We start from the raw sequence: 19,504 nt of genomic DNA, 5'->3' as shown, positions 1-19,504 counted from the left end.
TTATCCAGCAACGAAAAGGAACAAACTATCAATACATGAAAAGACCTGGATGAATCTCAAGGAATTTATGCTAGATGAAAACAGCCACCGCAAGAGGATATTTATATATATAGCATGGTTCTATGTATGTAACATTTATGAAATAAAATAATTCCAGATTAGTGGTGGCCATGGGGGTAGGGTGAGGGCAGCCTGGGGTGATGGTATAATTACATATCCTGACTGTGTTAGTTATTCCACAAAGAAACACACTGGTAAAACTGCACAGAGCTACACATATACTCTCTCAAGTGTAACTGTGTAGCTGGTAAAATTTGTGGTACGAGGGATGGAACCCAGGGGCGTTCTACCTCTGAGCGACACCCCCAGCCCTATTTTTTATTCTATATTTTGAAATAGGGTTCCAGCCGGGCGGGCGTGGTGGCGCACGCTTGTAATCCCCGTGCTTGGGAGGCGGAGACAGGAGGGCCCGGGTTTTTGGCCAGCCAGCCTCAGGTACTTAGTGAGGCCCTCTGAAACTCAGTGTGACCCCATTTCAGAAATAAAGAATAAGCCGGGTGTGATGGCGCACGCTTGTAATCCCAGCGCTTGGGAGGCTAAGACAGGAGGATCGCACGGGTTCGCAGCCAGCCTCAGCTACTTAGTGAGGCTCTCAGCAACTTAGTGAGACCCTGTTTCCAAATAAAATATAAAAATAGCCCAGGGGTAGAAAAGACCCTGTGTTCTACCCCCAGTACCACCAAAAAAAAAAAAAAAAAATAAAAAAAAATAAATAAAAATAAAACCAGGCTAGGGGTATAGCTTAGAGGTGGAATGCTCCTGGGTTTTATCTCCAGCAACACACACAAAGACAAACACACACACAGAATAAAATATAGGGTTGGGGCTGGGCATGGTGGTGCATGCCACTCCCAGCATTTGGGAGGCCGAGACAGGAGGACTGCAGGTTCGTGGCCAGCCTCAGCTATGAAATGAAGCCCTTTGCAACTCAGTGACACCCTGTTTCAAAATAAAGACTAAAAAATAGGGCTGGAGGTGTAGCTTAGAGGTAGATGCCCCTGGGTCCCATCCTTAATATGCCAAAACAAAAAACAACAAACAAACAAACAAAAACAAAGCAAAGGGCTGGGGGTATGTATAGCGTGGAGGTAGCACGTTCCATTCCAGAAGGAGGAGGAGGAGGAGAAGGAGAAGAGGAAATAATCGCCGCATCTTTGGCCCCTGACCCGTGACAACTTAGCCTTGTTAATGGAAACAAGCACGACTCAAACCAGTACCCGAAAGGTCTCGTTTCTGAATTTCTCTGCAGGACTGCCCCATCTGCAGGAAGGCCTGCGGATGAGCGCCGGAGCCCCAGCGATGGGAGCTCTGGGCGTTGCTGCCTTCACTTCGCTTGTTCTCCTTACCTCATATTCTGCAAAAGGAACACATGGATCCGTTTTGTAATTAAAGGCGAGCAGTGCCGGGAGCAGGGCCAAGAGAGAGGTGCGCTGCGCTAGGCAAAGCCGCGGGCGGAGCGGGGCGCTGGGCACGCACGGGCTGGACGGATGCTTGAGCCCGTGTCTTGAGCCCCTGTGGCTTCCTGCCCTTTCTCTCCCCCAGGACACCGCTGTCTCCAGCCAGTGGGGAGAAGCCCGTTGTGCATGGAGCCTGGATGGGGCCTGCCGCCGGGGGAGTGGCTGTCCCTGAGCACCACGCTCCAGCCCGCACTGCGGAGGACAGCCTGTCTCTGGCTGGAGTTTCAAACTCAATTAGCACGAGACGGGAGGAGCCGTTATGGATGGGCTAATCGCCTCGAAGCTGCCAGGACGGCTTTACCTGGATGCGCCCGCGAACTCCAAGGCGTAGCTCTTCCAGGACTCGCCATCGGCAGCAGCCGCCGGCGGTGTAAAAGGTGGCGGGGGAGTGGGTTTCTGAGGTTCCTTGCCCGTAAGTGAGGGGCTCGGGGAGGATGGCTGAGCCTGGGCAGAGCCCGCCTGCTCATGGAGCAGGTGAGCGCTCACACACGGTCCTCTAGTCTGCACACTGTGGGCCTCGATGGACTTTGCACGTGGACTGGCTTGGCGGTCCCTGCACCACCGAGTGGCCCCTTCCTGCCCCCAGGACCATCTCCAGTGGGCCGGCAGGAGGCGAGGCTGGGGTCTGACTGGCAGGGCCCGCGGGCCGGGGGGCCGGAGCCTCCCGTGGGGTCTGCGGGGGCGACTCCCGGTGGCGGCAGCTGTCCTCCTCCTCCGCCTGGGACGACCTTCAAAGGCTCTGGATTTAGCATCAGGCCCCCTCTGCGACACCCTAAATGCAACGGCGAATTCACACGTTAGCACTGAAAGATCATCGCTCTGTGCCGTCACTCGATACCAAAAGGCCAATTCCCAATTTAGTTCAGAAAAAAAAATCTGGACAATCTTTCCCAGCCTGTCCCCTCCCGTCAGCCCTAACAGGTCTGGGGGACTCACGCATGGGGTGGAACTGCGCTGCCCACAGGGCCCCGCCGGGCAGGGGTCCCAGGCCAGGCTGGCCACGCTTCCGCAGGGAGCCCGTCTGGCAGCCGCCCTCCGACAGTCCAAATCATGTTCTGACCCTGCCGACCATCAATGGCCACCGACGAGCGGCACCACGGCGGCTCTGGGACGTGCGCCGTCCTCACAGTGCAGGAGCGGGCCCCAAGCCACCTGGGCATCGCCGGTGCCAACTTCAAGTCAATACTTCCACTTCCTCCCTTCTCCTCCCTCCAGCCTCTCTTCCTTCCCAGTTACCGTGGATCGGCTCCAGGAGTGTTGAACCCCCGAGCCCATTTTATCTGTGATTTTTTTTTTTTTTGCGGGTCTGAGGATGGAACCCAGAGGCATTTGACCTCCGAGCTACACCCCCTGCCCAATTTTTTATTCTTTATTTTGAAACCGGGTCTCACTGAGTTGCAGAGGGCTTCACTAAGTAGCTGAGGCTGTCCACGAACCACGATCCTCCAGTCTCAGCCTCCTGAATGCTGGGATTACAAGCGTGCGCCACCACGCCCGGCTTATCTTTGATTTTGAAACAGGGTCTCACTAAGTTGCTGAGGCTGGCTTCGAACTTGCAACCCTCCTGTCTCCCCCTCCCAGTTCTGGGATGGGAGGCATACACTAACACGCCTGGCTATTTTGATGGCCAACACAGGGAGCCATCATGTTCATCTCTTTAAGCACCAGGCATTTAGGGATTTGGCCAACAAGCCCTCGGCCTCTTGAGCCACCATTCTGGACTTCAGTGTGGCTAAAAGCCACACTGGCTTTTAGCCCTTCCTTCTCGGGACCAAAGAATGAGTGTGTCAGATGTGGGACGGCTGGAGAGTTGACTGGTCCAGCTGTTTCTCCCTGACCCCATTTTAAATTAGGGGATGTTAAACTGGGCTTGGTGGCGCACGCTTGTAATCCCTGCACTTGGGAGGCGTTGACAGGAGGATCACGTTGGTTCGGAGCCGGCCGCGCTGGCTTAAGAGACTCTGTTTCCAAATAAAAAAATTTAAAATAGGTCTGGGAGTGTAGCCCGGAGGTAGAAAGGCTTCCAGGAACCCCAGTACCACCAATAAAAATAAATAAATAAATAATTAGGGGGCTTCTGTCCCCACCTGTCTCCGGCCGGGGCTGATGGTCGACCCGCGCCTTGCAGAGGCAGCCAGCTGCAGAGGCAGCACCTGCTCCAGGCTCCCACAGCTGGTGAGGGCTGGAAGGCAAACCTGGCTTTAGATACTCAACTTTAGTTGAACACGAAAAAGAGCTCCTGGCACCACGTAAACCATAACAGCAAGTGCCACTAGATTCTAAGTAGGAACTGCTGCCTGCCCCAGGCTCTGAACTTAGGCTGCTGGCCTTGATAGGGGGCTGGCGGGAGTCGGCGCATCAGGGATGCTCTTGACTCGCCCCGGGTTGAAAGCATTCCAAGCGGCTTGCCCGCGGCGGGGCACGACTCCATCAGTCCTGGGTGTTGTTGGCGTGGGCTTCTCTGGAGCGTGCTGCTTGCCACCTGGCCGTCACGAGGTCCTTGTCACCCTCTGCACACGTTCCAGAGTGGTCAGAGCTGGGGGGACTGTTGCCCCTTCACGGGAGCCTGCACCCGTCAGTACTACGCTGGCTCAGCTTGCTCGCCGTTGAAATGTTTTTGAAAAGACGCGCGGCACCGATGCAGACTGCTAGTACGTACCCATGTCCTCGGTTCTGGATTTTTTTTTTTTTTTGCAAAGCAACAGACAAGGGTCTTAGGAGACAAAAGAATGACAGTTAGTGCAGCTGTGCTACGATCTGGGCTGGAGCTGTAAAGGAATCGCCTGTCTCAAGCTAAATGAGGCTTAAGGCAGGAAGGACTGATCCCCCGACAGCAGATAAAAGAAAAATTCAAGGTGACGAGGGACTGGCGCGACCCGTTGAGTCGGGCAGGATCGTTATTGAGGCTGTGGTCTGATCGGCAGCACATTTTCCTTCTTAGTGGCTCATAACATAAAGGTGCGCCTTAGGAGCCTGCGCGGCTCACGCGAGATGAACTAGGCCTCTGATCTGAAGCTCCCCTCTATGGAAAGGTCCTGTGTCCCACGCCGCTGCTTCTCACGATCCCAGGATGGGACGATGAAGCAGGCCCTTCCCCCAGAGCCACGCGGTCACCTGGGCTGTTAAGGGCCAGGGCGCTGCGCACACCGGGAGCATCTGACCTAGGCGGAGTAGGGCAGGCTAGAGGACTTATACTTCTAGCACGCTCTCGCAGTGGCGATGCGTGCTCCCAGGGCTCAGGTAGGACACTGCTGTCCTAACAGCATCGCGACATCGCTCACTGCAATCAGAACCCGCTTCCTGTGCGGGCTGGGATGAAAGCGCTGGGGATTGTGCTCTCCTCCAGCCCTGCGCCGGGGAAGCTGCCTTCACAGACGGTGCTGCCTTGTGGATGGATGTCGAGCATGGAATGGACTCGGTGGGATGCCAGGCCAGAGCCGGGGCGGCCAGCCTGGCGCGTGTGACGCCTGTGCACAGGTGTCTGGCTGGGCACCTCCCGGGGGCCTGCGGTCCTGGTCTAGCACAAAAGGACATAGAAAAGGACATCTATGCTTTTCCCTCAAAAAGAACACTGCAGCGTCAAAACCACTAAGGGGCCTTTTTGTTTGTTTCTGATACTGGGGACCAACCCAACGGCGCTCTACCTCTAAGTGGTACTGAAGCCCTTTGTTGTTTACTTTTTATTTTGAAACAGGGTCTGGCTAAGTTGTTGAGGCTGCCCTCGAGCCTGCAATCCTCCTGTCTCAGCCTCCCGAGTGCTGGATTACAGGTGTGCACCACCAAGCCCGGCACCAGGCTGGCTCTGGAGTGGAGCTTTGCCCACACCGCCCTCCCAGCTCAAGCCATGGGTGGAGAAGGCATCGGAAAAAGAACCCTCGTCCACTGAGCTGTGAGGCGCAGGAGACAGAACGCAGTCCTGGGTACAAAGGTTTATTGTTTATAAAAATAAGTTACAGAGAACAAAACAAAATCCCCCTGGTAACAGCAAACATAAGCCCAGGGGCTCAGTCCAGTCATGGCTCGTGGAGATGACTTCAACGTGGATCGGGGGGAATTGGCTCCCTGGCGTCGGCCACGTGCCCGGGAGAGCATGCTGGGCACTTCCTGCAATGGTGTTCTAGAAAGGTCTGCACACTGCTGCTGTGATCAGTCCATCAACAGAGACGAGCAGATGCAGCGGCTGCTTTCTGGCAGTGGAGAGGGGTTGGGGTCATGGCGCCACTTGGGGCTTCTCCTGGGGATGGGGTCACTGCCGGCAGGTGTCGTGGAAGGCCTCCAGGGTCCGGAAGTCCCTCCACGTGGGGGGAAGGCCATCTTGCAGGAACTTCCCACAGCGCTGGCATGGGGCCTGGAACAGCTTTATGTAGCTCCTCAGCCAGGTCTAGGAGAAATGGAGGGAGTGAAGCCCAGGCCCAGCACCCTCCCGCCAGGCCCAGGCCAGGGCAGAGACTTGGGCTGGCCCCGGCTTCACCCCCGAAGGTGCCCTGGAGTCTCACCAGGAGGCGCCTGAAGCCACAAGTTCACTCAGTGTGACCTTCAGCTCTGACCCCAGCCCCAGCCGAGGGGGCCATCTACACGGCACTCCTGCCCTCGAAGCCGGGAGCCTCCCTGGGGCGGCCCCAGGGACTGTCCCCGCGCTGGCCGCGGCGTCCTCCGCGCGCCGGGGAAGTCTCAGCTGGGGGCGGAGGGTCCACACGGAGGGCCACGTGCCTTCCAGGTAATGTGATTTCCAGGCTCCACTCGCTGTCACCACGAGACCTCACACCTGCGGGTCGCTGTGCGCGGCGGGCGGCGCGGGCTCCTCCGCGCTTCATACATAGGAATGAGCCTCGCCTAACTCAATTCCCGACTCAAGGAGATTCGCCACCAAACCCCCGCAGCCCGCGGCGACAGGCCGGCGAGCTCGCCCTGCGGAGGGGCACAGGAATCTCACTGTGAACGACCTCCCGAGCTCTGTCACCGAGAGGACACTGCTCTTGGAAGAGCCGCTGCGCTTCCTGATAGAGGTCCACCCACCTCGAAAGCTGTCCCCAAGGCGGCCCTTCCAGGCGGACGAGGGGTCAAGGGCCACTACTGGCCCTGGGTGCCAAGCTTGTGCACTCTCTCCCCAGCCCCAGGTCGCCTGAAGGCACCTGGCGCCACAGCCCGGCAGGGCACAGGGCCGGTCGGTCTCTCTCTCTCTCTCTCTCTCTCTGCTGCCGAGGCCTGTCTGCTGGGCTGGTCCCTCGCCCCAAGATAAAAGGGGGCTCAGCACGCCTGGACCAGCTCGGAGGCTGCTCTTGCCTTCAGCTCCGCTCTGAAAATCTAAGAAGGACCCATCTTGGAACCACAGGGCCGTGTCCATGCCGCTCACAGCTACGAGCGCAGCGCCAGGTATGGGGCTCACCATGGACCAGGAGGCCGATAAAAGCCCTACTAAGTCCACGCTGGGATCCGCAGCGATAGGCTGGAAGCGCTCTCCTGACCTCTCTCTGTGGGTGACGGCAGCCCACCTCCCCTGGGAGGCCCTGGAGCTGAGGGTGGCCGAGGCCGAGGCTGGAGACCTGACTCTTGATGTCACTTACCATGAAGGATCTGACCACGACGTCCGGCATCTGGGGCAGCTGGTAGTGGAGCAGCGCCGTGGTGGCGTGGTCCGTCACCTGGGGGTGAAGGACAGCGACCGAGTTAGTGGCAGAGGAAGCAGGAGGGGCGGGTGCGCTCCCAACACACGCAGGGGCTCTGCTCGGGACTGCTCCCGGAGGAAGGACATCTAAAATAAAATCTCCAGCGGGGGAATTAGCGGAATTGGGGGCTGCAGCGGGTTGGTATGTGGTAGGCAGAAAGGACACAGGCCGGGGATGGGGGGGTGCAGCACAGCCGAAAGCCGGGCAGGCGGGAGCCCTGGAAGAGGAGGGGTGGCCCCGGCCAGGCGGAGGTGGACAGAGCATCCTGAAGGAAACCCAGGGGCATCCTGCCTCTGACCCCCACCCCTTTTTCATTTTGAAATAGGGTCTAAGTTGCTGAGGCTGGCCTCCAACTTGGTCCTCCTGTCGCAGCCTCCCAAGTTCTAGGGTTACAGGTGAGTGCCACTGCACGTGGCGGCAGCGGAGCTCACGCCTCTGACACGGGGACGGCTTCCACCCAGTGGAATGTGGTCTTCCTGCTCCTTTTATCCCATTCTGTCTCCTAACTTGCAGCCCCGTAGTCTGTGTTCAGGGATCTGGCGATTCCTCGGGATCCTTCCCTCGGGCCTCGTGGCCACGGTCGTCCTTCTGAGGAGCCGGGCCATGCTCGGGGGCTTCTGCCCAGCTCTCAGGTTGTCCAGCACCGTGGGCCACACCTCTGACCCCCTGAATCTGCAGGAGAGGTTTCAGCCAGGCCAGGGCCGAGACTGAGGTCCCGGAGGAAGCGGGTGCGGGGACGGGCACGGGGAGCTGGCCCTGTCCGCTGGCCCTGACTTGGCCGCTCGGCCTGTCTCCACGTCCTCTGGGAAGAGCGAAGCGCTGGCCCAAGGTCCCCTGCAGTTCGCAATGTGATGACACCGTGAATGGCTAATGCCTGCCATCCATCAGAAAATTAATAGATTCCACTAATTTGATACTTGTGTTCAAACTAATGGTTTATTTGATTGTCCTCATTAGGGATTCTTGGCATTGCAAATGTTGTTAAAAAACAAAGCAAAACAAAAAAAATCCAGATAAAATCATTAACTTTGAGAACAAGAACGAGCGCAGGTCTAACTTGCGAAGGCCCGTCAGCTTTGGGCCCCCTGGGCCCTGCGAGGGGCTCACGGGCTGAGCTGAAATGAGTCCGGCTCGGTGGAGGCCGCAGTCGGAGGCTGGCTTCAGGGCCAGCAGGCTGCCCAGCGCCCCTGCTCCCAGAGGCGTCATCTTGGGCCCTGTGTGGGCCACATGGCTGCGTCCCCCCCTGGATAAAACGCAGGATGTAGCGCAAGGGGCCAGAAAGAGGCGGGCGGGGACAGGCCCTTGGAACTCCAGCGCGGCCGCCGACCCCTCCACGCTGCTGGCCTGCCTGGTGCCTGGTGATCCCGCTAGACAATCAGCTCTGTGGGGCAGGATCATCTGGCACCCCTAAAGGCCTGGAATATCACCAGGCATACAGCAGGTGCTCAATGTGTATTCGTCAAGAGACTGACAGATGCCCAGCGCCACAAACCCGCGCTGGCGCCCCCGCGGCGTGCCCCGCACTGCTGAGGAGCCTGCCCGTGACTTCCAAGATGGAGAGGGCGCCTTCTCCTCCAAGTGCCAGGGCTGCCTTTATTTTAAGCATTTTTACAGACAGCTTTCTAAAATGAGCAATGCGTCTTGTTTTTTTAAACAGTAGTAATGATAACTTTGCAAGATGACTGACGGTGGGTGCCAGGGTGAAGTGAGGGGCTCCAGCGGGATCCGGCCTGGGCTTGCTTCTTGCTGGCCCAGCTCCCGTGCTAAGAAAACCCACGGGAGTGCCACCTCGGGACTGATGAGACGTCCCTTGCACCTGTACGCGGCGGTGCCTGCCTGCAGCCCAGTACTTGGGAGGCAGAGGCAGGAGGACTGACTGCAGGTTTGAGGCCAGCCTCAGCAACTTAGTGAACTCTGTTCCAAAAAAAAAGGGCTGGGAGTGTAGCTTGGAGACAGACTGCCCCTGGATTCATTCCCCAACATCCCACTCCCAAAGACACATGCACACCCCAAAAAAGAAAAGCAAAGAAAGAAAGAAAGAGAGAGAGAGAAAGAGAGAAAGAAAAATATTCTTTGCAACTGCGTTTGCCATTACAAAAGAAACAGTTTTTGGAGAATGCTTTCTCCTGATGGGGATGAGCACGTCGTCCGGGCCGTGGCTCCTAGCTCTGGGCAAGACCCCTTCCCCAAGGCGGGCACTAACCGCCTGCAGCAGTCCTGAAGGCCCGGGAGGGCGGCTGGCACGTGGCTGGGGCTGGCCTGGCTGGAGCCTTGCTCTGCTGCAGGTGGTTACTGGTTTCTTTTCTTTTCTTTTTTTTCGTGGTACTGGGGATGGAACCCAGGGGCATTCTCCTCTGAGTACACCCCAGCCCTGTCTTTTATTCCTTATTTTTGAGACAGGGTCTCACTAAGTTGTGGGAGGCCTCTTTTTAAGTTGCTGAGGCTGGCCGGGAACCTGCGATCCTCCCGTCTCAGCCTCCCACGTACTGGGATTACAGGTGTGCCACTGTGCCCAGCCAGGGTTTTCCTTTATTTTTAATAAAAGGTGCACTTTTAGAACCACAGGATATCTTATCAGCTTATAATAACTGCTGTTTGTGTGCATGTGCGTGTGGTACTGGGGATTGAACCCAGGGGCATTCTATCTCTGTGCTACATTCCCAGCCCTTATTTTATTTTTAAATTTAAAACAGGATCTCACTAAGTTGCAGAGGGCCTCCGTGAATAGCCGAGGCTGGCCACACACCTGTGATCCTCCTGTCTCAGCCTCCCGAGTACTGGGACTACAAGCGTGCGTCACCACGCCCGGCTATAGTAACTGCTATGAACTGAGCTTAGTCGGTTCCAAGTCCTGTGTACTTCTCAACACCCCAAAGAATCCCCTGAGGTGAGTGCGCCCCACCACCATGGTACAGGGGATTGAACCCAGGGGCACACAGCCGCGGATCTACACCCCCAGCCCTTTCTATTTTATCTGAGACAGGGTCTTGCCAAGTTGGCGAGGCTGGCCTCAAACTTGGAATCCTCCTGCCTTAGGCTCCAAGTCACTGGGGTCACAGGAGCGCGTCCCGCGTCCGGCTTGGTAGGTCCTGTCCTCACTCCACTTGACAGAGAGACTGGAGACGTAGAGGGGTTAGGAGCCCAAAGGCCCCAGCTGGGGAGGGACAGCCAGTTTTTGCGGCACGATCCTGCGGGGCCTGAGCCCCCAGCCCAGCTTTCTGAGTTCATAACTAAAGGTGCCGGTCTCTGGAAGCCTGCGTGGTGTGCGAGCGTGGGGCGGGGCTGCACAGGTGGCTACTGCATAGCAGGCTGCCCAGGGCTGGACACGAGGAACAAACCTGAAGGCTCCTCTCCATAGAGAGCCGGAGCTGGCCTCTGATGTTGGGCTGGGCACCTAGTTGAGTCTATTACTAGCTGGCAATTTGGCCAAACCCAGCCTCCTTCCCAAGAGTCCAGTCTAAGGTAATCCCTTTAATTGCCAAACGGTGGGGGTTTCTTTCTAGCGCTGACACCACTGTTTAGTTCCTCTAATCCCACCCCCCCCCCCAAAAAAAACCCCAGGAATATTTTAATGGAAGGAAACAGGGCCAGCCGGTTTGCTGCCCCCCACCCCCGCCCAACTGCCCCGCCGCAGGATTCTGGATTCCTGTGGCCAAACCCCCAAGCACCAGGGGGTGCAACTGGAGAACACGGCAGCTTCACCGACAATGATATTCCATTTTGTCAACGCGTTCTTCCTTCAATATTTTTTGTTTTTATACTTTTCAACAACAAAGTTGTTTTATGCTCAGCTTCGAAGATGTGCAAAAGACAGGCCTGGGGCCAAGTAAAAAAAATGCTATTAACTAATTTAGTGGCAGCCCGGGCCGGGTCCCATTGTGCGGCAAAGCTAATGAGACTCCCCTGGGAGATAAAGGCCCCCGCGCGAGGGGCCAGGGAGGGCGCTAATGCTGCCCAGAGCCCGCGCGGGGGACTCAGCCCACCGGTTGAGGGCTGGCGTGAAACAAAGCTTGTGAGAAGATCAAAGTAGACAGGCAGGCAGCCCAAGGAAAGGGAGGGAGAAGATGGAAAGAGCAAGAAACCTACGCTGGCAGGGCCAGGGGCGCAGAGGAGGGAGCCTGCGGCCGGCCGGGAGGGCCACGCGAGGGGCTCTGTGAGATGCCGCAGCCCACCTCCGCGCCCCACTCGAGGAGGGACGGCGGTGGCTTACTTGAGGAGGGCGCCGCCTGCACCGCAGGGAGCTGTTAATCTTAGTTTTTTCCTACTGCACCAGCCAGGTCTTCCGGACACCCCGCCCCTCACCTCGAAGCCTCGGAAAAGGTCGTCACACACGCGAATGGAGGAGCGCCGAACCCGGGCAGGAGAGCGGACTCTCTCAAGAGTCCTTGAACCAACTGCCAGTCAACGTGGGGGAGAAGGAGCTGCCAGTCACAACAGTCTCCCAAAGTTCCTCTGCCATATTGTGTGCGAGGATGCTGACAGCCTCCCTCCAGAGCTGGAGGCTGCAGGGGCCCTGGAGCTATTTTAGCTCAGCCCCACAGTGGCACGGCCTCCGGGGCTGGGGCTTACTGAGCGCAGCCTGGTGGCACCCGGGCTCTGGCCCACTGGTCACCTAGAAGCTGGGTGGCCTTGGGGGGACTGAAGAGTCCAGGGAGGGTTGGGATCTGCCACACGGCAAGCGCCCGCGAATGTGAGGTGGACCTAGCTGACCTCACCTGGCCCCGGCACACTGGTGATGGGGCACTGTGGGCACTGCCGTTCCCAGGTCTGGGGACAGTCTCCGGGAGGCCAAGCAGCTCGCACAGGCGCAGGAGCGACTCCGCTCCTCAGTGGGGATGGTCTGGATCACGTGACCCTACATGGTCAGACCTGAAGCCCCAAGCCTGGTGGGCTCCATGCTGCGGGCCTTTGGGGTGAACGGGAGTTTTGGGGTGTCTCTCCTCCCCAGGGGAGGGGAGCCCGCCACTCTTAGGATGCAGCTGGGACGGGAGCCCAAGTCTCCCACATTATAGCCTGGTCCTTGCCACTGGACAAGCTGCCCACAGCTTCCCTGCGAGAAGCCCACCCTGGCTCGATCGCTGCAAGTACAGAGCCCCGCAGCGAGGCACCCCGCGGAACCAGGCGGCCGCGAGAAGCCCCCGGGTGCGCGTACCTATCATAAAGGGAGAGAAACGGCAGCACGAGGGGGCGGGGGCGGCCCAGGCATTACGCCACGAACTGGCCCCCGCGCCCCGCAGGTCCAGCAAGGCTTCTCTGCTTATGGTCAATCCCGAGACCAGGCTTCACGATGACCAGAGATTTGGTTTTCCAAATCAGAGGCAAGAAAGGAGGACAAGGTGGTGGCGCAGAAGGGATCAGGAGGCAGAGGGAGAGAGAAAACTCCATCAGCAGACTCTCAATCCCCAGCAGGCCTCTTTTATTTTTTTGAGGTACTGGGGATGGAACCCAGGGGTATTCTACCTCTGAGCTACACCCCCTGCCCAAGTTTTTATTCTTTATTTTGAAACAGGGCCTCACTGAGTTGCAAGGTAGCTGAGGCTGTCCTTGAACAGCGATCCTACTGTCTCAGCCTCCCAAACGCTGGGATGACAAGCGTGCGCCACCATGCCGGGCTCAGGCCTCTCTTAGAAGGGTCTAACAGGCTGTCGTGGGGCACTGCCTGCTTCCCACCACCAGGGGGCAGGACGGCGGCTGAGCTGAGCTGGGGGGAACCCTGGGCTCTAGCAAGTCCACGATGTCCTTCCTAATTCAGCGGACTTATGGCACCAAGCTGCATTATCTGCCAGCACACGGCTCCTGGGGCCCAAGGCCTCCCACTAAGCTAAGAGCGCTGGGACCTCCAACTATTCAAAGTATTCCCCTGCAAGATTAATAAATAGGAAAAGCTAAGTGCCCAAGTGCTTAGGAGGTGCATATTTAAGAGGGGCCTGGTGGAGGCCCGGATCCTGGCTTCCCTCCAGCCGACGCCTACTTCTACACAAAGTGACCAGTTACTGGCCGCCGTCTGGCAGGGCCTGGCCGCACCACCCCACGCCGGCCTCGGGGCCGATGGCCCGCAGGTCCCTCCAGGTCTTCAGTGGGTGCTGTTGCAGGCCAGGGCCACCCCAGTCACCCTGACACCCAGGGGCAGCGTTCCCACACCAACCTGGAGTGAGCCCTGCTGTGGCCCTGCCAGGATTGAAAATGAAAGCCTCTGTCCTTTCAAAAAAAGACAGCAATCCCAAGCGTCGCAGAGGCACCAAGACTCCTGGCCCACTCCAGGGTTAACGTACAAGGTCCTCGGTTTCTGGGGCAGGCAGGGAGGCAGGATGGAGGAGCTTGGTGAAGGAGGCTCAGAAACTGGGGTACTGTGAGCACAGGACGTGCTCTGGGTTAGGAACCGGTCTCCAGTGCAGTGCGTCCCAATGAGGCTCTGGAGCCCCAGCTACCGCAGCAGAGCCCAGCGTGTGCTCCTGGCATGTACCCGCTCTGTCCCTGTAACCCAAGGACTAAACCCGCGTTCACAGGGTACAGACACCGCAGCGTTACAGAAGGCCGGCCAGGAATCTGAGCAGGCCTAGACTTCAGTCAAGGACAGACCCACCCTGGAGGAAACGCCAAGAATCTCTTTGTGATTCTGGAGCCAACGATGGCGGCTTAGGGTGTCAGGTGCTCATAAAGAGCCCGCAAAGCCCCTCAGCAACAGTGCTTCAAGGATGTGCACCGGCTTGGGGGAAATATTTCAGGCAGTTCCCGAAGCGCCCATTCCACGAAGAGAAGCCATCATTATTCCAACACCAGGATGCCGTGAGTCTGTCCTGAGAGCAGCATTGGGCCCTGGAGTGCCGCGAGGAGCTTTGAGATGGGGACGAAAGCAGAGCGGCGCGGGCGCAGGGGATCTCGTGTTTATTATGCGGCTCTAGTCCCTAATCTGAGCCTGGATTTGTGTGCCAAGGCTCAGCGGGCCTGGGGGCCTGGAGAGGCAGCGCCGCAGCCCATGGGGACTGGGGATTACTTAGGCAGATCGATATCCCTTCTCTGCTGCTCTGAGTGGAAAGACAGGGAGACGGACCAGCTGCCCAGCAGGCCCAAGTCCTTGCTCACACCTCCAAGATCCAGCTGTGTCGGAGACGATGAGCCCACATATGCCAACGGCTGGACGCAGTCTCTGGCACAAGGCAGGCCGCAAAGATGAGTATTTGGTCTGGGGTGCTAACCCCACCTCTTTAGAGTCCCAGCCAAGATGCCCCAGGTCCCTGGAGCCCTGCATGCCTCTCGTCAGCTACAGGTCCTGCTGCATGCCCTGGATGGGCATGGGAGGCCCCGAGGACCTGGACCTCAGCCTCGTCGCTGTCAGCCCTATCACCCCTAGTGATACCCAGCAATCCTACTGCTCCTCCATGCCTGCCTTGCCCGGCCCCGAGGCTGTGCTCAGGAGACCCCTCTGCTGGGGCCACTCCTCTCCACCTGAGCCAGGGCCCTCCCCATTCTGCCCATCCCCTGGGCCCTTGTCTGTTCTCAGCAGAACCCTCGGGACACCTGGGCTGGTAGCGCCAGACCGTGATCAGATGTCCCACCCCCACGCTGTGAGGCCACACCTGCTATATTCCTGTCCTCCCTGGCTCAGCTCTGGCTCTGCCCTGGGTCCCACTTACCCAAGCCCCTGAGCTGTCAATGGGTTTGTTTACAGCCAGCAGGAAGGGGTGAAAGAGGTCAGAGTGCGCTGCTGGGAGGAGGGGCTGGAGAGGCAGGGAACTCTCCAGGGTCCTGACCGCCTTCCACTTCTGCTAAGGGCCCGGTGCAGAGCCCGGAGGAGGTGCACATGAAGGGTCCTTGACATTTCTCAGGATTAAGGAATTAAGGCTCTTCATTTAGATGAAAAGGAAAAGTTCAATGCTTTCCAGATGGGAACATGCCAGGCTCTGTCGCTGGCTGCCAGGAAAGCCCTAGCCCAGAGACACCTGAGTGTTCTGCACCCACTGGGTGCGATGTTATTTCTGCAGGAACGCCTTGCAGTTAGAGCAACACCCAAAGACATCTGGGTTCCCGAGAAAACACAGACAGTGCCACCTATCTCTCCATCAGACTAGAGGCAGCGGCAGGAAAAAGAACAAAGACAGAGCAGGCAGTGCTTCCCGCCGCCCCGCTCTGCGTCCATCTCGGGCTCTCCCGGGGATCGCCGGAGGTGCCGCCGGCTCTGAGGACGCAGGGAGGTGCCCGGGTCCTGGGCCCCTGCACCAGCCCACCAGGCTGGCCGCCCGAGGGGCTGCTGTGCAGCTGCGCTTCCGGGTCTCCTTCCCTCTCGAGCTCACTTCTGTCCAGGGGGATAGCAGGGCTGGGGCGCAGGAAAAATGGAGGTGCTTCGGTGCGAGCGGGTGGAGTTGTTACGGGAGCTTGGTCTTTGGTTTTGTTTACAAAATCACCTAGCTTAACACGGGCCATACAGGCGGGAGCAACAGTGCACGCCTGTAATCCCAGTACTAGGGAGGCTGAGACAGGAGGATCGCAGGTTCACAGCCAGCCTCAGCGACTTAGTGAGCCACCCCCACCCCAGCAATTTACTGAGACCTGCTTTAAAATAAAATAGGGCTGGGGATGTAGCCTGGAGAGAGAATACCCCTGGGGTTCAATCCCCAGTACCACAAACAACAAAACAAAACAAAAAGAGGGTCGTGTAAGGCTGGGCGTGGAGGCGCACGCTTGTAATCCCCGCGCTTGGGAGGCAGAGACAGGAAGATTGTACAGGTTCGAAGCCAGCCTTGCTGGCTTAAGAGACCCTGTTCCCAAATAAAAAATATAAAAAATAGGTCTGGGAGTGTAGCCTGGAGGTAGAAGGGCTTCCAGGAACCCCAGTACCACCAAAAAAAAAAAAAAAAAAAAAAAAAAAGGTCACGTATATGGAGACAGCAGGCTCTGAGTTCCTCGGCCCCACCCACGGCAGCACATCCGGAGCACCTGGTGGGGCAGTGGCAGCACCGAGCACTTCATCGGCACTACCCCCCAATCCCCCCGGGGGGGGGGGAACGAAAGCCACCCCGGGACAGGACAGAAGTGACATGGCCCTCCATCTTTTAAAACAGCCTCTCTCCTCGCTGGAGAAGGTTCACCAGCACTCAAGAGACACCAGGATGGCGGGACAGGCAGAAAGATGTGGCCTGGAAATAGCAGGAGACCCTTCGCTGACTTGGGAGGCTGCAGGGCCCCTGGGTGGGGAGGCTCCCCGGCGGCACAGGACAGCTGTGGGCTGTCTGGGGCCCACTGCGGCCTCAGCCTCTCCCAGGCCTCCAGCTGTGGTGTTGGAAGGAAGAGTAGGGGAGGCTGGAGAGAGGTGACTTGGTGCCTCCTGGCGGTGTGAGGTGACTGGGGTGGGGGGACGTTCTCAGATAACACAGTCACAGCCCGCTCCAGGAGGTGAAGCCCCGTCCTCCGGGAACTCTCCTGCTCAGGGAAGGTTCCCTTCCGAGGACCTCCATTAGCCGTAGGTGGGCGAGCCAGATACTATTTGGGTACGTCCCCAATTCATGCGAGATACCAATACCTCCAACCTGATGTCCAGGACCCACTAAAATGTCAGAGAATTGAATCTTCAAGTCCTTTCTACTGAGAACTGACTGGCCACTGTATAAACACTGCGGGACTTAGGCTGTCCTCAGTCCTTCACAGCAAAGAACGGGTGGGCAGCTGGCCTTGGTGGCGCACACCAGTAATTCCAGCACTTGGGAGGCTGAGACAGGGGGATCGCAGGCTTGAGGGCAGCCCTGGCAACTTAGTGAGACTGTTTCAAAATCAAAAATAAAAACGGCTGAGGGTGTAGCTTGGAAGCAGGATGCCTCTGGGTTCAGTCCTCCTTGGTGCGGGACTGAAGAGGCTCCTCCCCACCTGCGGCTGGTGGAGCAGCCCGAGAGAGCCAGACCTGCCTGCGCCTGCCCCTCCCTGCCCTGCCCTCCCTGCCCTCCCCCTCCCTGCGCTCTGCTCTGTCCTTGACCTCCGAGCTCGACCCTCTCCCTCTGTTCTCCCACCTGAGGCCACGCACACTCCGCCTCTTTCTTCAGCCCCCCTGCCAGGATTTAACGCAGGGAGAAGCTGCAGGTTGGCCCCTCCGCCTCCCAAGTTACTGGACGAAAACGCACACTGTTTTGAAGTGAGGGGGTTAAAGATCAGAACAGTGACTGCCCCCGCAGAGTTTAAATGTCAGAAAATACGAACACACTTGAAACCTTTCCTGGCTCTTTGTGATTCTGCCCTTTCGGAGGGTCCCCTTATTTTTGAGTCCCATTCTCTGAATCCGCGCTGCTGGAGACTTGCTGGCTATAAAAAGCGGCTTCGCCCTAGGACCAAGTGCGAGGCGCCGCTGGGGGAGCGTGGTAAATGGCAGGCACCTGTTAGCAGCCGCGGACCACAGCAAGCTGTCCCGGCCCGTGGCCACGTCCCCATGCTCGGCGACAGGGTCTAATGAGCAAGGCAGAAAAGGGCTTGCTGACAGCCGGGTCTGCACACTAAAGGAGGCCACGTTTCACTCCTACGGTGGGATCTGCCTCGGAGCCAGGGTCTGCAACTCTCATCCAAGGAGTCACACAGGCCTGGAGGCTTGGCCAGGGCATGCTCCTGCCCCTGCTCCGCGAGCCGTCACTGCCAGCGCCTGTGTGCAGGGCCTCGACTGCCACCGTGGGCAGGGACCGGGACGATCCTCCGGGTGATGTTATTTGAAGGCTGCTGGTCAAGGCTCCCTTCTCAGGGCAGGTGCTGTGGGGTGTCACCCTTCCCCAGGGCGTCTGGGACCCGTGTTCTGGCTGGGAAAGGCCTCTAGCTGATGACCTCGGAACCGCCTTTGCCTGTCACTCCTCCTGGGGTTTATACTGCTCAACCCGGCGGAGCTCCGCATGCGCAGACACTAACCCACCCGGCCGATCCTTCGGGAACCTTCATCACGGCGCCCGTCAGCAGCGTCTTTCAGGGAAACAATGTCCACCAGGACACCCCCAATCGAGGCGGGGAGGCTGGGAGAACACAGGATTCTGAGAAACAGCTGATCACAAAGCGGAGCTGAGCCCCGTCTCAGCCGAATCCTTTTATTTTGGTGTTTTGAGTTTGTGATGCTTACCGTCGCCCACACCAGGCCTCAGAACCTCCACGGACGGAGGAGGGCCCAGCTCTGTTTCGTGCCGGCCTGGTGCAGCGCGGGAAGGTCCCCCTGGGCCGCAGCCCGGTCTGTGCTCACAGGCTTTGGGGCGACATGCCAGCCGAGGCCCGTGTGACAGTGATCAGGTGAAAGCTTTACTGAGAGAGGATTCAGCTTAATTCAGCACTACATTACTTTCTAATAAATCCCTTCATTTGACAGGAAATGGGCGATGCAGCGGTTGGAAGAGGAAAGGAGGCCCCTCCATCTACGCAGTCTCCCTGGAAGAGGAGCTGGACCCCAACACGCTCTGCCTTGGGTTCTAACTACACAGCACCGTCCCCGGTCCCCACTGTGGCTCCTGCGCCCGGCAGGTGAGCGTGGGAACCAAGTCTGTTTAGTTGAAGACAGGAAGAGAGAGACCATAAAGGTCTCAGGAAGGGCTCTGCGCAAATGCAGATGACGTAGGCTGAGGTAGGATGCCCGGCCCTTAGAATTCATCGGTTTCCACTGCTTCCAACATGTTACACACACCAGGAGGGACTGGTGATGCCATCAAAGCTCTCCCCTTGCCCAGCGCGGTGGCGCACGCTTGGAATTCCAGCAAGACTGGGAGGCTGAGACTGGAGGATCGTGGTTCGCAGCCAGGCTCAGCTACTTAGTGAGGCCCTTTGTAACTTTGTGAGGCCCTGTTTCAAAATATGGAATAAAAAATAGGGCTGGCGGTAGAGCTCGGAGGATAACGCCCCTGGGTTCCATCCCCAGTACCTCAAAGAAACAAAAACCCCCAAACCAACCAACCAACCAACCAACCAACCAACCAACCTGCACCTTGACTAATACCAAACTTTAAACGCCGCTGCAGTGGTGGTTTGTGGTTTCGAGCAAATCCAAAGAACACCTGGCAGGTTATTTTCAGGGTGGGGTAAAAACACAGCGCCGTCTCTAAGTCTGTGCCTCACCAAATCTGTGTCCCACACTTCCCAGCTTCCGAGTGAACTCCCCACGTGCAGCCCAAACGCTTAATACTGCACAGGAGACTTAGAAACGACGACGGCGTGCAAGGGCAGCGCGCACGCCCTCCTGAAGGGCTCTGGAACGGAACCTGGACCATTGTTACCGAGCAGGTTGTGGGCCCGAGGCTCCTGCCTCCCGCAGTCGGCGGAGAAAAGAGCTGGTCGCAGGGGCACCAACAGCGGCCGAGCCTTCCTCCCCGCTCTAGC

The 19,504-nt window shown here is 58.1% G+C and overlaps 1 protein-coding gene across 2 annotated transcripts in view; it reads right to left on the bottom strand.

Annotated features, from left to right (window-relative positions):
* Positions 1–5,763: 5,763 nt before the first annotated feature.
* Positions 5,764–19,504, bottom strand: part of MED27 (mediator complex subunit 27) — a gene marked incomplete at both ends in the record, with an annotated part of 189,797 nt that continues 176,056 nt past the window's right edge. For both annotated transcript variants that reach the window (XM_080709500.1, XM_080709501.1), the window contains 2 exons: positions 5,764–5,898; positions 7,082–7,159. In XM_080709500.1, the coding sequence (XP_080565626.1) occupies positions 5,764–5,898; positions 7,082–7,159 (213 nt within the window). The remainder of the gene's footprint in view (positions 5,899–7,081; positions 7,160–19,504) is intronic.

The sequence above is a fragment of the Muscardinus avellanarius genome, assembly GCF_963383645.1.
Source record: "Muscardinus avellanarius genome assembly, chromosome: 13".
Taxonomy (NCBI): Eukaryota; Metazoa; Chordata; class Mammalia; order Rodentia; family Gliridae; genus Muscardinus; species Muscardinus avellanarius.
Note: the sequence above shows the minus strand (reverse complement) of the source record. Positions and strands in the feature narration are given on the sequence as shown.